Source organism: Caloenas nicobarica, chromosome 3 (assembly GCF_036013445.1).
Source record: "Caloenas nicobarica isolate bCalNic1 chromosome 3, bCalNic1.hap1, whole genome shotgun sequence".
Taxonomy (NCBI): Eukaryota; Metazoa; Chordata; class Aves; order Columbiformes; family Columbidae; genus Caloenas; species Caloenas nicobarica.
Window position 1 is genome coordinate 114,436,792 of NC_088247.1, and position 12,998 is coordinate 114,449,789.

The 12,998-nt window shown below is 42.3% G+C and overlaps 1 protein-coding gene across 6 annotated transcripts in view; it reads right to left on the reverse strand.

Moving 5' to 3' along the window:
- Positions 1 to 12,998, reverse strand: part of PCSK2 (proprotein convertase subtilisin/kexin type 2) — a 199,910-nt gene that overhangs the window by 17,253 nt on the left and 169,659 nt on the right. For all 6 annotated transcript variants that reach the window (XM_065632887.1, XM_065632885.1, XM_065632886.1 and 3 more), the window contains 2 exons: positions 9,586 to 9,674; positions 7,078 to 7,253 (listed from right to left, as the gene is read on the reverse strand). In XM_065632887.1, the coding sequence (XP_065488959.1) occupies positions 7,078 to 7,253; positions 9,586 to 9,674 (265 nt within the window). The remainder of the gene's footprint in view (positions 1 to 7,077; positions 7,254 to 9,585; positions 9,675 to 12,998) is intronic.

Genomic DNA, 12,998 nt, shown 5'->3' on the forward strand with positions numbered 1-12,998 from the left:
ACTTGGAACCATGTTTCAGTCGTGCTTCTCCTGGTTTTGTCCCTTTCATGTTCTGTTGCCTTCAATAACTGGCTTGTCTGGTTCCTCCTAGCAGATTTCTGAAAATATCTGGGTCAAGTAATAATCACTCAAGTACAAGAGACTGCTGCATACAAGATTCTCAAAGAACTGAGCCCTATAATTGTTAAACTCTAACAAAAGGCTTTATGTAACTTATTCTAGACCTGGTCACAGAAGAGCACTGAACTCCCATCCACCCGCCCCCACTTAATTGTGTAAAAATACCTCCTTTGGCTAAAAATACAGGGTGTCTCAAAAAGATGGACTCGATTCAAAGCAGTTGTGGGGTCACCATCTTGTGAATGACCAAGGCTGGGGCTGTTCGTTCCCTGGGAATCACTTGAAACTCTATTTCCCGCCCTTTCAAGCGCTAAAAGGTTCATTCATGGGCAGTTCGTGGTTGCAGAGACACAGTGATTTCAAATTGGGTCCATCTTTTTGAAACACACTGTAATTCTTGACCCATTTTCTACGTCTAAATTACTGTCGAAGCTGGATGGACTTCTGTTAACTGAGAGAAACAAACAGAAAGTTACACTTTTGGTGAAGAGGCAGCATTAGTTTTCAATTAGGGTTCAGTCCAGCAGGGAAATGGGGCGGGAACTTTGAAAATGCTGAGATAAAACCATATAATTATCCATTCCTCTTTTTGTTGGAGTCTGGGCTGCATACCGTTAAGTGATAATTTGTTACTGTAGTCCAACAATTCTGCAGGTGTAATTCTGGTATCGATAATATTTGCAAAAATCCAGTCTGTATTTCTGAGCTAGATTACCACTGAGAAAAAGATTCTAAACATCCGATTTACTTTTCACCAGTGACGATGCTGGTTTCTGTCCCCAGAGGTCCCAGCTGGTGTGGTGAACCCTGGCCTCACGGTGTCACCTGTGGCTCTTGTGACACTGTGCAAAGGTCCCAGCTGGTAGCACCAGCCTTGCTGCTGAGTTGTGGCACAGAGATTAGGCAGAAACACTCTTGGGGTCAGAGTGAGACAGCAAAATCTACATTTCAAGACTACATTATTGTCTTGCCTCCTTAGAAAACAATAATTTACATGTCAATAAAGGATATATTTACATTTGGAGCTTACAAATACTGCCGTGTTGGCCCAACCTATTGATAGAGTAGCTTTCTGCTCTTTATGTGACAGTCATTCAAGTCTTTGCGAAGGGCAATATTTAACCCTGTCACAGACCCATGCAAAGCACAAACCTCCAACAGCCAAGGTCCTCAGCTGACCAAAGCGTCCCTGAGGAGGCCAGTATCACAACAGAAATCAGTGGCACTTGGATATTTGCCCCCATCCTGTCCTCATAGAATCATAGCATCATTTTGGTCGGAAGAGACCCTTAAGATCATCAAGTCCAACCATAACCTAGCTCAGGCACTAAACCATGTCCCTAAGAGCCTCATCTACACGTCTTTTAAACCCCTCCAGGGATGGTGACTCCACCACTTCCCTGGGCAGCTTGTTCCAGTGCTTGAGAAGCTTTTCTATGAAGAAACTTTCCTAATATCCAATCTGAACCTCCCCTGGCACAACTTGTGGCCATGTCCATTTCCTGAGCTGTGGCAGGAAAGCAGACGGTCACAGACCGATCTCCAAACCTGGGTCATGTACTCAAAGGTTGTGTATCGCATCGCCAGGTTAGAAAAGCTGGTCATGCTGTTTTACAGAAGCCTGGAAATATCCTGTGAGGTGAATGAGGTGACTTCAGAATTCCAAGCAGATATAACATACTTGTGTGGGGTTTTAATAAGGTTTGATTTTATCTTACATAAATAAGACAAGGCATGGAATTATAATGCATATTCCAGACACAATAGCAATACAATAGTAAAGGGCTCCCAGGTTCTAAAGAAGCTTGTAAGGCCTCCTCAGAAATTGAGTAATCAGATGGTCGCCAGAACATAAAGCAATTTCCCTATCCTCATCTGGCTGTTCAGCAAATAAAATAATAAAACTGCATATACTTTATTAATGTGCTATCTTCAGCATATTTCAAAGAACAATAACACAATGTCTGTGGCCTTGGAGAGAGGCAAATGAAAAATATTTCCTTTCATTTTTAACACCGTCCTTTCTTCTCTCATTGGTAAGACCAATTACAGAGCCATGATGAGACTATAAATTCTTAATACTGCTTCCCTGGCAATTTGTACTTGTGCAGCATTTTCTCAGGTAGAACCATATTATGTAAGCAATAACATTTTCACCAGCACAAGCACAAATGGATCATGTCTTATATATTCTGGCTTAGCTGGCGAAGTCTCAAGAAATTAATGCAGTCCATGAGCAGCTCTTCACCACCTACTAATATAAAAGCCTACATGGTAAAAATGCAACAGACAGAGACCAGCTTAGCTTGATTACTTCTTGTTACTGCCTTAAATTCCAATAGCTGAAGCTGGAAAGAACTGGACTCATGAAACAGCAAGTAAGAAACATTTACTGGATATTGCATTAAAAACAGGATGTACCATAAAATACGGGTGGAATTAGTTCTTGAGCTAGTTACCTTTTCCTGTTTAAGATGATTGCTGATACAATTCTGGATGCAAGGTACCAGAGAACAAAAAGTCTATATTTAAGAGAGTTGTGCTCTTTCAGGAATCCCATCCCTACCTCCCCCCCCAGAGTGGGTCAGCACAGGTCATACAAGGGCTCTGTACATCACACAGCATTGCTTTGTCTGGCCATACTAAATATAAAATGCTACCACCAGCTCACTCTCCCCTTCTCTCAAATGAAAGTACTTCTCACTCAGATAAGACAGCTGGGTGTGCTCAACACCAACAGGCTGCTTGTTCCTAAGTCCATCGTCCTGGTTTCTTGCTCTGCTCCGCATTTTAGTTTGTATTTCTGCACCTGCAGTAAAACCCCTCCACAGCTCATCAAAGAAAGATATCTGCAAATATGTGACGGAGTGATGAGGAGTGATGAAACTGAGCATATGAGCAGGGCTAAGATATCTCAGGACAGCTTAGAACAATGTCAGGTTGGTGATTTACTGACACTGTAAAGAAACATACACCTTTCTCCCTAGAACCCAAGAACCTGCTGCTGATCACAGGTGAGGCTCAGAGTCTAGAGGCCAGGTAACAAAATCTCATTAAGGATATCCACTTTTTGCTCCCGGCAAGCGTGTTTGAAGAAAGAGCGAGCGTGACAGAGCGCACTCCCTGGATCTCTCTTTCACCAAACAGAACAGCATTTTTTTGCCTGTTGTGTGTGACCCCAATGGACACGTGGCTCTGTCTAGCACAGTCCTCTGTTACAGCTGGCAGTCACCATCAGCTTCCTCACAGCCACAGGCGAGTGCAAGACTTCCTCATTAGGCAGGTACTGGATACGAGTTTCAACCTAGTCTTTAAATACTAGAAGTTGCATTAAATCCTTTCCAATTGCATCCCCAAATATGTGTTTTCTAGCAGCTGGAATTGGCATTGAGATTGTTCATTTGTGTCAAACCGATGCTGGTAATTGCCAAACTGCTCATGGATGTTTGTGTGCATGAAACTCTTTCAATCCCTGTCCTGAAGCGGCTACTAATTCAGCTGTGAAGCTCATTTCTCTTTGCAGCCCAACTACCACTATTCAGTGACCCAGTCACGCTGCTGACTGCTGCCCCTGAACAAAAGTAATGAGATAACACAGCGAAGCACAGATTGAACTAAAAATGAGTGCAATTGTGCCTTAAGAAGAACAAGCAGCTTGAGTCCCCTTCCCAATACCTTCTGATTACAGGTATTACACTGGCACCAAGTTCGCACACATGCCATCCCCTTTGTGTTCAGCCTCAGAAAAGCAATTAGTAAAAGAGCCCATAAAGGGGTTGCCAATGTGATGGACAGATTCTGCTGTCCTTAATGACGGTATTTTAGTGCTGCCTTTATTTATGCTATTTACCTTACAAGCAAAGAGCTCACCGAAGTGAATGTATGATTAAAACAGAAGGTAAGAATTAGCTTAACAAATGTCAGGACTGGGAAACAGGGGAGGAAAGGTAAGAAGATGGGCTTAGCCAACCTAGTTATGACTGCACAGCTTCAACACATAAAAACAGACACACAATCTAAGTCTCAGAGTTTCTGCAGTTGGCGTCATCTTCTCATTATCAGTGACTAGTTATCCTCGGCATCCCAGCAGCTCTGGAGGGAGGACTTCAGAAGGGCATGACAGTAGAACTGAGTTTAGGAGAAGGATGAAACTCTTGCCAGTGAGTTTCTCCTTGGGCCGGGTTCCCAAGTGTGGGGGCAACAAGGTAAATGTTTGTCAAGTCACTTAACTGCATATTCCTCGTAAGAATTTTGTATCACTCCAACTTATTTATTTCTAGTTCACTGCATCAGAAGCAAGGATATTAACCTTGCTCTGTGCAAGAGATCTTACATTTCCTTCTAGGATATTTGGAAGTATTGCTTTTAGTTTAATAACACATTTTTATTCTCAGCATGTTGCTTCCTCCCAGCCAATATTTCAGCTTCATCACTAATTCATGAACCATCACTCTGGTGAGAATCAGCCCTAGACTAAGAAAAAGAATTTTTACATTTATTTGTCTCTCAGTTTATAGAAGATACTTTTCTCTTTAATAAGAGAGCTTTTATTCTGAAAAATGATCATAAATTAGATTTACATTTGTACAGTCAATAGGAAATTTGATGCATATATTATAGACCTAAACTAGGTAAAAGGGTATTATATCAAAGGCTGGTTAGTCTTCCTCTACATGCAGGAAAGTCTGCAGTGGTTTCTTCAAAGCACCACAGAGAGCATCCAGCATCCACTGACATCTTGAAATACCTTTAGAAAATACGGCTCTCCACAAAAAGAAATCAGAACAAACTATACCCTAGAACCCCTTCTATGACAAGAAATGTAATGAGCAAAATAAGGGCAGATAAAGCTACAATCACAGTGCAAAGGGAGTTATTTGGGGTGGAGCTGTCTCTTCTTTCCCGCACGTACTGCCAGGAGACAGCTGGGATACTGTTACTCTAAAATTAAGTGTAATTGTCCCCAAACAACAATATCTTTCTTAGGTACAATCCAGTATTATTCCTTCTGCTCTCTAATTCTGCAAGGGCTGTTTGACAGAACATGTTTCCTAATGAAGGCTCTCCTGTTCATTTTATGCTTTCTGATCAAGTATCAGATCCCCATTCTCTCTCCTTCGCAAGCATTCAACCTGAGAGACCTCAGAGCCCCTTCTGGCCTTAATATTGCAAATTATTTCTTGAAGAGAATTACAAACACTTTTGAGGGGAGGGAATTAAAAAAGTAACATGCCCAACACTCCCAAGTATGCGACTATGACCAGGCAATAAAACAGAAGAGAAAAATCCCTTCTCCTGCACTTAACATTCAAAGAGAAGGTTAATTTCAGTGTAAGTCCACAAACTAAAGCATATGGTGATACAATAACAAGTTAATGGAAAGATCTTTTAAATACCAAACTGCAAGAAAACACGACTACAAATTAAAATCTGCTTTGCTTGAGAGGGTGAAATACCTCTATTTAGTTTAGTTTTCAATCACTTGTCAGGGTTAGTGCATTTTCTGTTACTTTTAGACAAGTTCTGCATGGGAGGAGAACAACACAAAAATTATACAGGAATTCTATATTCAGAGTTTAACTCTGCTCCAACCAGCATTAGTGGAAGATCAAGTATCCACTAACTGTAAGATATCAAGATGTGGCTAAAAGATATCAACTGTGTCACATACCTAAGAAAGATTCTACCCAAGACAGGAGTATTAAGAGGGTCATTATGGAAACTCTAGATAAATGAAAGAAAGTAATGAGAAGAAACACAGCTTGTGTAGATGGCTTCGCAGCAACTTTGAGCTCATCAAAGGTTTGTAAAGTTTATACTACAAAACTGAGCAGACTCAGGAGAAATTTGTGACAAGTCTTGCCAAGTTATTGCAGTACTTTTTAGGGGGTGAGAGCACGAAGGTGACTAATTCATCTATTATAGGCAAAACATTTGAGGTTCAGGATTCGAGAAACCTTTAGATGCTTCACTACCTACCACAGCAGTAGATTTAATTATCATGTCACAAAACATGGTAAACTGAACGTGCTGCTCACAACGAGGTGGTGATGAGGAGTGGGAGAAACTGGCACAAGTAAGAGGAAGAAATAATTTGGATGGAAAAATTAGTAATTGCGGAGCTCCCACACAAAACCACCCCAGATGTGCTGGGGAATTTCAGATCTTTTCATTATGGACACCCATCTGTGTTCAACCAAGGGAAGAAGGCTCATTCCCTACAGCACCAGGAGCGGCTGTGGTTGTCCCGGCTGCATGACACCGAATAGATGGAGACAGAGCCATGCAAGTTTTGTTTTGGACTGGTTTGGTTTGTTTTTTCTACTTGAGTTGTGGCACACATTTTACCCAACCTTCTAATAGACTACAGCTTTAACAGATTCCAGGATGATATTGAGTGTCGTCAACAAAGACCACAGACTGCTCCTAGAGGGAGTTGGAAAAGTGGGAATAAACAAGGAGGCTCCTGCTACTGCAGAATATATTGTTCCATGGACACCTGAAGAGTTGTGATTCAATCACAGGTAATGACCATACATGAGTGACCTGAAAGACACTACAAATCGAAAATTATAATTAAACTGGTAGCACACCAAAACAGCTGATGTGATGTCAGTAGCACAGCTGGCATTTTTCAACCTGCGGAATATTTACAGCATCAGGCTCATCCATTTTGACTGCAATGGCATATGAAAAGCATTTGTAAACTGACCAGAGATAAACACAGTTCCATGCAAGAGAGCACTGTATCCTGAGACTACGCAATAAAAGCAATCCAGCAATATTGCTGAGAGAATATCAGTGGACCTTGGAACATGCTGAAAGTTGGGATAGTTTACACAATTGTGTTGTGTTCTGCAGCATCTATGGAAGGCCCACGTATTCCCAAGTCATCAGTTTCAACATGTGTACATATCATTCTGCCCCAGTACCCAGCTTATTTAATAAGACTGTTACCTTGTTCACACCATCTGCCATCGCTTGCAGTGTTAGCTCTCTAGGTCCATCCACAGTCTTCCCATTATCAGTTGGTCCCCAGCTGGCACTATATATATCTATGACTTGAGGCATATGACTGATGGAGGAAGCCTCAATAATGTCTGTCATAAATGGCTGGTCGAGCATTCGAATACCTGTAGATTTAATCAACGTAAACATGAATTATGCATTACCCACCACAAGATGAAATCTCAGCACCTGGAGAAGTCCCCCAGTTACAAATATTTTAATTCACTGGCAGTTTAACCCGCTCAGTAATTCCATGCTCGCCATTCGCATTTCACCAGGGTGTGCTTACCCAGCAGGACGGCGGCATTAAACACCCAGCCACAGCAATGCAGTGTGGCCCAGAAAGAGAAAGCACTTATTAGCTTTCCAGTTACATAGTATTTTCCATCTACTATTTGAAAACTCTTTTAAAACAGTAGTAATCATCAATCTCAGCATATCATAGCATTTAAATAATATTAATAGTATTTAAAATATTATTTTGTAACAACTAGGGAAAAGGATTAAGGCCCTCCCAATCTAATTTATACTCAGTGATGTGTTGACACTTCATTAGTTTTTCAAGTAATTTTTCTGTTTATTTTGGTTCTTCTCCAGAATTTAATCAGAGAGGGGAAACACACTACACAATTTCCTGGAAAAATATCATTGTGTCAACATGCAGACGCAGTAGCAAAATATCGCCAGTATTTGGAAAAAAAAGCAAACTAAAACCTGCTTCCTTTAACTCCTACTGCAATAGAAATTGAGTTAGAGATTAAATGATACAATCCTAGGACATGTCAACTTCATAAAACCTCAAAGTGTTGGCCCCAAGCAAGGCAGAGAGTGTGGCAAAGAGAGCAGCACAAGCCCTCACATCCATCATGCCCCACACACAGGACAGATTCACTGAAAGTCAATCTCTCAGTGGCCTTTGGGTGAGACCTGAGTAACCACGGACACATTCCAACTCTCTTTTGTAGCCTTGAGTTGAAGTTCAGTTTTTCCCAACAGTTTTAGGACACAAATGGGACAGAAATTAATACCACACAGTGTGAACGGCAGTGAGGACCCTGATTTAGAAGCCACTGCTTCTTCTATATTCAATATGAAACCCATGTGCCAAATGTGAGGCTGGAAAAAGTGGTAGAAACTTCAAATAGAAACCAGACGAAAACTGGATATTCCTGATCTGCTAATTCGAGTTAGAAATTATGAAGTCAAACTCTATTAGAAATCCCTTCACATGATTATACAATGAAGATCTGCACTGAAACCACAGAATTTATTAGTAGTAGTAGTAGTAGCAGTAATAGTAATTAGTAATTATTATTATTATTAGTTATGCCAATAATGCAGATGAGATCCACCCAAAATCCCATGTCTCAATTCACATACCTCTGAAAGTAGTTATTGCTAGAATGTAAACATGAAATGTGCCACCTCTGGAGGGGACATCACTGTTACTGAAGAAGGGGACAACACTAGACCTGCCCAGCCAGTTACTGGCTCTCAGTGATATCTCTTGGGGTAACAGCTTAGCAAACATTGCTTGCTGCCCTTCTAAGTGGAGATTCAGCTTTCGATCGTGCAGGCGATAGGTGAAACGCTGCCTTCTCCTGACAGCATGGTGAAACAGGGACTGGTCAGACAGAGCCGAGCTGCCCATGCACACACACTGTGAACTGTTCCCAGGAAGCAGTGGGTGCATCCACACTAGAATTTTAGTTGGACTGGGGAATGAAATGAGATTCATAGTCATCTATCCCTGCTTGCTGCACCTTGGTTCTCATCATGGAACAGTCTTAGTGTGGGAAAACTGGATTTCCTTAGATTAAACTAAGTTGACACATGCTGTGCAAGAGCCTAACTCATGCCAATCCGTGCATTCAGTCTGTCAGTGCAGACATGAGCTAGTTAGAAGTAAAAAAACCCGATACCCCCGAGGTATGAATGCTGGGTACTAGGCACAACCCATTGCTTTCTCTGCACCTGCTCCCACCACTCTGCATCACTTGTTAAAATAAAGGAAACCAATGACTGCAGCGATTTACAGAACTGCAGGGCCTGCCCTGTGAGAGCCTAAAGAATAAAAGCAGCATGGGATTTGCCTTTTCAAACACTGTTTCCAAGTGCAGCAGGAATTTATAGTTTGCTCCCTGCAAAATGAGATTCACAAATGATTCTGCAACAACACAGGGAAGAAGCATTGAAAATCAGTATATGAGCAGGAGTTGGCATAAGAAGGAGCATATCTGATCCTTCACAATGTTATTAAAGAGGCTATATAAGGTCCTCAATTGAAAAGGCAACGCCACGGAGAATTTCCTCTCCTCAGCTACTGCGAAAAGTAACAAACACATGGCCCAGTGCCAGCCCGTAGTCCTGTCCTGGGCAACGCTCCTCGTCTCTGCAGAAGTTCTGCCTGAGGCACAGTGACGTAAGGACCTTTTACACCTTGAATTGCTACCATACCTGCCACCTTGGAGTTGTACGCGACTCCCACGCCGCAGATGTTGTTGTTGGCAGCTGCAGACACCTCTCCCGCACACCTTGTCCCATGGCTGCAAAAGAGAAGACAGAGACATCATGTGAACCTCAGCTAATGCATGTCCTGAATTGAGCTGGATCACCACGATCTTGGTTTTGCCTCACAATCAGCTCCCAGCACTGCCGAGGAAACCTGTTTCAAGGCAAACCTTTGGCTGCAGTACTCAGATACGTGGATGAGCAGGAGAGAATCAACTTCCCCTCTGCAGTATGAGCAATGCTTGCTCTGAGGGTAACATGCACACTTATGCTTCATTTAGTCATATAGTTATCCAGACCTTTTCTTTTTAACTCTGTCAAACAGGTTCTGCTTTGTTACCACCTATCAGTCAGTAGAAACAGGCCCTTGACAGAACAGTGTAAAAATAACATCAATATTAATTCCTTCATTTTTGTGACTTGACAGTGTGACACCCATTTTTTTGAACCCCACAGAACAAAGTCTGATTGCCTTTTTGCTGTTCAAACACATAGCAGGAGCGTACCCCTGCCCACAAGAGAAATGCTATGGCAAGAGGTGGGTGCACTCTCAAGCTGGGGTGACAGAAGGGAGCCAGAAGGGTCACTCGGCAGCAGAGCTGTGGGCTGGCTTGCCAGACCCACGGCACATGCATTCCTGTCCTCCGGTGCCTCATTCCCAGGAGAATTCCCAGGTGCTCCAGCTGTCAGCTCACAGAGCTACAGCTTTCTGCTCAAATGGGACATGTCTCTGCTCTGACACGGGGGTCCAGGTTCGGGCTCACACATGGCATCTCACAAACACCTGGCATCTCTGAATTGCTTTACAGTCCTGCAGGAAGGCAGATTGCATTTTCCTTTCTCCTAATTCATCGCAGAAATTAAAACACAGAGAAGATAAGTATGGACAGTATAATCTAGTTTAAAAAAATACCACGGCAGCAGAGAAACTAGTGAAACCCATACTGCTGTCGAGTTTTTTTAAGCTTAAGATGTTGAATCAGTATCCTACTGCTCAGATCAATTCACTCTGTGTATTAAAACTGGCATTGCTCCTATAGCATGCTAAGGATTCAGGCAATTAGCAGTGCTGTATTATAATGTAAAGGCTACGCAGAATACCAGATGAAGCATCCCAGGAGGGATGTTTTGTTTTAATCATTTTTTTTTCTCTCTCTCCCTTTAAGCATCTCTGGCAAAGGTGAGTGTAACATTAATAAAGGAGTGAGAAGCAACACATTATTTTTCCTGCTGTACCTGGAAGAATATATTTTTAAAGGCAGCTCCATGAAAAAAAATGACTGGCCTCAAATGTACACAGTGTCTTGATCATGAAAGGGTGAAGAACTCATGCAAGTTCCTTTTACAAAGGAGGCAGAGAGGAAAGCAATGCAGATTTCTTATTCAGCTGCTGGAGAAATTTCTTTCAACAATCAAGCTGGTTTTCCCTCATGCCCTTGTTCAAGCAACTGTGAAAAAAATATACTGTTGCCAGGCATTCATTATCTGCTCACTTGTGGGCTAGCTACAAGCCACAGAGCAGAATAAATGGCTTTGTTAAAAAATTGTCTTGACTGATGCTGGGGTGCAAAAAATCAGTGACACTACCAGGTGAGCTCTTTCTCTCACAGAGGGAAAAACTGTATTAGGACCTTCCTGGTGAAAAGGTTTTAGCAGAAGGTCGTCTCCCCCACCTCACCTGCCCAGCACACTGGCCCACAGGAGGGAGACTGCAGGCAGACCTGTTCGAGCAGCTCAAGGTGTAGATACCATGCTGCTGACTGGAGAAAATAAATCACACGTGAGTTAGTGGAAATGCATTTGGTTGAATTATTAATGGCAAATAGCAGACTTTTCCAATTTAGCCCTATTTGCTGTTCATGTGTCATCGATAAACACATTGTAGTTTCTATGAAGTGATCTGTGTCATAGCACAAATCACAGCTTTTCCCTCCAACGTTCACCTCTTTGCTATTATTTCAATGTTTAAAACAAGGGGATAGAAAATAGTTATTTTAACCTATGAACAAGTTACTTCAAAGGTAAACCATATAGTAGCAAGCAGGGCAAGCTTTCTATAAACATTATATAAATACAAACATTTTACATGAACATTCATGAAAACCTAAGGTAGGAGAGAAAGGGTAATTCAATTGAAAGTCAGTTTTGCCTTCAGCTGCTTTAAATAACATATCTGTACTAGTTAAAAAAATTTCACTCTGCTTTGTCTTTGAAAACTTTCTATTTGTAAAACCCACAGCCAATGTGACTGTGCATGTCTTTTTATTGACACATTTTTTAAAAGCGTCAGAGGTGGCACAGGTTTTCATTGAGGTTCCTTTTCATCTGCTTTGAAATGCGTCTGCAGAGAGCAAAGGACAAGATCCATCCTTCCCAACTTCAGCTGCCCGCAGGGGAGGGCTGGACAGAGCTGCAGTCTCAGTCACTGGATCGATGTGCCTGCCTTGACCACTTTAGTTGCTTGCACTGGGCACCAGTTAAATATGCAAAGCTCAGAGGGACACTTTTGTGGAGCAAAAGCACATCCCATTGTAAGCTTCTGAGCATTTGTGTGTTTGCACAAGGGAAAGCATTCCCCTGTGTTGGGGAAGGTGTCACTCTGCCTCCATCCAAACACACCAAGAACCAGCACTAGTGCTGTGGCTCCTCCTTGACACTTACCTTGTAACACTGCAGGTAGAAAGGGCTGCTAAATCTGTTTATACACATTCTCAATTATTATGTTGCTTCCATTGTATTGATTGAAAAATGAGGAGGAGGGGCGCAGGTGTTTACCCTGTTAATGAGCGCTGTCTGGAAGCCAAGGGGCATTGTTTCCTTGGCTGAATAGTATTTTGTTTGGATCCATAATGAGTAAGGAACATTTTTACCTCTGAAGAATATGGGTTTCCATGATAGTGAATAATTTTTGCCCAGCTAACTCTTATCTGAGTGAGAGGATATACAGAATACAAAGGCTATAGGAGTGAAAATAATTATTGGTTATTTATATCCTGGCAGAAATTTGTAATCTGAACGCTCTGAGATGGGGAGCCCTGAGTTGTGCCTTCTGCCTGCTCACAACAAGAAATCAGAGGGCTGTACAGAAAGGCCAAGCTATCTCTGACTCCTGTGGGTACCTCCGCACTGCACAACATAGTACAGACCAAGGTACTGAATGTGGTGCAGGAGGAGTGGGTGTAAAACATCACAGGCAGTTCCCAAAGTGGCTCCTGAAAGCCACTGGGTGCTATGGAGCTACCTCTGCTTTTGGGAACAGGGCTTGGTTGAGTTTCCTTCACCGCTCCCACTGCTCCTCAAGCTCGAACACAGCTCTGCCCTGCATTGCACCCAGTGTCCCCTGAAATGGTTTGGTCCCC